Source organism: Geospiza fortis, unplaced genomic scaffold (assembly GCF_000277835.1).
Source record: "Geospiza fortis unplaced genomic scaffold, GeoFor_1.0 scaffold80, whole genome shotgun sequence".
Classification (NCBI taxonomy): domain Eukaryota; kingdom Metazoa; phylum Chordata; class Aves; order Passeriformes; family Thraupidae; genus Geospiza; species Geospiza fortis.
Genome location: NW_005054551.1, coordinates 551,206 through 553,341, shown reverse-complemented (window position 1 = coordinate 553,341; position 2,136 = coordinate 551,206). Strand labels below are relative to the sequence as shown.

General features: G+C 54.4%; 1 protein-coding gene across 1 annotated transcript; it reads right to left on the bottom strand.

Moving 5' to 3' along the window:
* Nucleotides 1-6: 6 nt before the first annotated feature.
* On the bottom strand, nt 7-2,131 carry PEX11G (peroxisomal biogenesis factor 11 gamma; the record flags this gene model as incomplete). The annotated part of the gene is made up of 3 exons (XM_031064050.1): nt 7-461; nt 1,398-1,448; nt 2,085-2,131. Coding segments are annotated over 3 exons (324 nt in total), but the record flags the coding sequence as incomplete, so codon positions are not given.
* Nucleotides 2,132-2,136: the final 5 nt, after the last annotated feature.

The following is a 2,136-nucleotide window of genomic DNA, read 5'->3' as shown; positions in this document are numbered from 1 at the left end:
CCTCAGTTTTACCCATTGTTGATTTTCAGAGGATTCACCCAAATTATTTCTCTGATGAAGAGTGATAAGAATTAGCAGCTGCAAACAATCCCTTCTGCAACAGGCATCTGGATTCAGTCCCAGTTATGGGATATCTGGAAGGACAATCATCAACCCAGGAAAGTTAAAATACACCCTGCCTCCCTAAAGGCACTTTTATCATGTGAAAACTGAGCTTGTGAAGCTCAGTTCTGGCTTAAGCAGCTTCAGAATTTGCTCCTCTTGATGCCTGGTAGATTCCAATCAGGGAGGAGATGGTGCCCAGGAGTCCTACCAGCCATGGGGGGAACCTTCCTGCCCAGAGGAACCCTGGAGGCAGCCAGTGGATTGCATTGCAGAGATCTGCTGTGTCCATGAGGATGCTCAGAACTTCAGCCCTCACCTGGGCTCTCAGCTTCTGCTGCCTCTGAGGTGAAGTGCTGCTGGAGGAAAAGGTGGTGTTAGTGACAGTGTGCCAGATTAAACCCTTTTCTACCCAGAGATGGGGTACTGAGAGGTGTTTTAAGAATTTTATTCCATTTTCAGTCTCATGTGAAGGGTGAGACAATACAGATGTTATAATTCACACCATCACAATCAGAAGTTAACTATTTCCTAATTACAATACATTATAAACATTTCAGGTCTGTCTTGGTCTGTAAATGCCTTAAAGCAAATCATATAAAATTCCCCCTCATGGGCCCTACTACAATGCATCTTTCACAGTTCTGTTTCTCCAAGGTATCTAATCTTTTTTACAAAACCATCCTTTGAAACTTTCTAGTTCCATTTCTCCCTCAGCAATGTCTGTCCTATTCCATGGCATTTCTAAGTCAGCATTTCTTATCTCAAGGTTTGCACACACTGTGTGAGCCTTCTGCCAAACTTTGAGAATTCCCTCCAAATCCATTTCCCACATTAGTCCAGCATGTCCTCAGAGCTGTGATGGCTACAGATGAGAACTGACAGGAAGGATGGAGAGGGACTTTGGAAAAGGACACAGGGAATGGCTTCCACTGCCAGAGGGGGAGGGGTGGATGGGATCTTGGGCAGGAATTGTTCTTGTGAGGGTGAAGAGGGGCTGGGATGGAATTCCCAGAGCAGCTGTGGCTGCTCCTGGATCCCTGGCAGTGTCCAAAGCCAGGCTGGACAGGGCTTGGAGCAGCCTGGGACAGTGAAAGGAGCAGCCTGGGGCTGTGATGGAATTCTCAGAGCTCCTGGATCCCTGGAAGTGTCCAAGGCCAGGCTGGACACTGGGGCTTGGAGCAGCCTGGGATGGTGGAAGGTGAAAGGGGATGGGATGGGCTTTAAGGTCCCTCCCAACCCAAACCACTCTGAGATTGCCTGATCAGCTCTACAACCACAGAGGGAAATCATACCACTTGTGCTGGCTCAGTTTTCTTCTTAACTGGAACAAAATCCTCAGCGATCTGAAAAGCACAGAATTAGTTCTCCTACAGCACCGAACAGGAGGAGGTTTTTTTTCCTCCCTTGTTCACTACCAACTCCAGCAAGGAAGAACAGCACCTCCCTCAGCTTTGCCAGGGCAGGATCACCCCAGGTGCCCATCCCATACCGCAGGATGCCCAGGAGCAGGGCACAGCCCCGGGTGCCCATCCAGGAGCAGGGCAGAGCCCCCCAGTGCCCATCCAGGAGCAGGGCACAGCCCCCCAGTGCCCATCCAGGAGCAGGGCACAGCCCCCGGTGCCCATCCAGGAGCAGGGCACAGCCCCCCAGTGCCCATCCAGGAGCAGGGCACAGCCCCGGGTGCCCATCCAGGAGCAGGGCACAGCCCCCCAGTGCCCATCCAGGAGCAGGGCACAGCCCCGGGTGCCCATCCAGGAGCAGGGCACAGCCCCCCAGTGCCCATCCAGGAGCAGGGCACAGCCCCGGGTGCCCATCCAGGAGCAGGGCACAGCCCCCCAGTGCCCATCCAGGAGCAGGGCACAGCCCCGGGTGCCCATCCAGGAGCAGGGCACAGCCCCCCAGTGCCCATCCAGGAGCAGGGCACAGCCCCAGGTGCCCATCCAGGAGCAGGGCACAGCCCCCCAGTGCCCATCCCATACCGCAGGATGCCCAGGAGCAGGGCACAGCCCCACAGCGCCGTGCTCCTCGCCC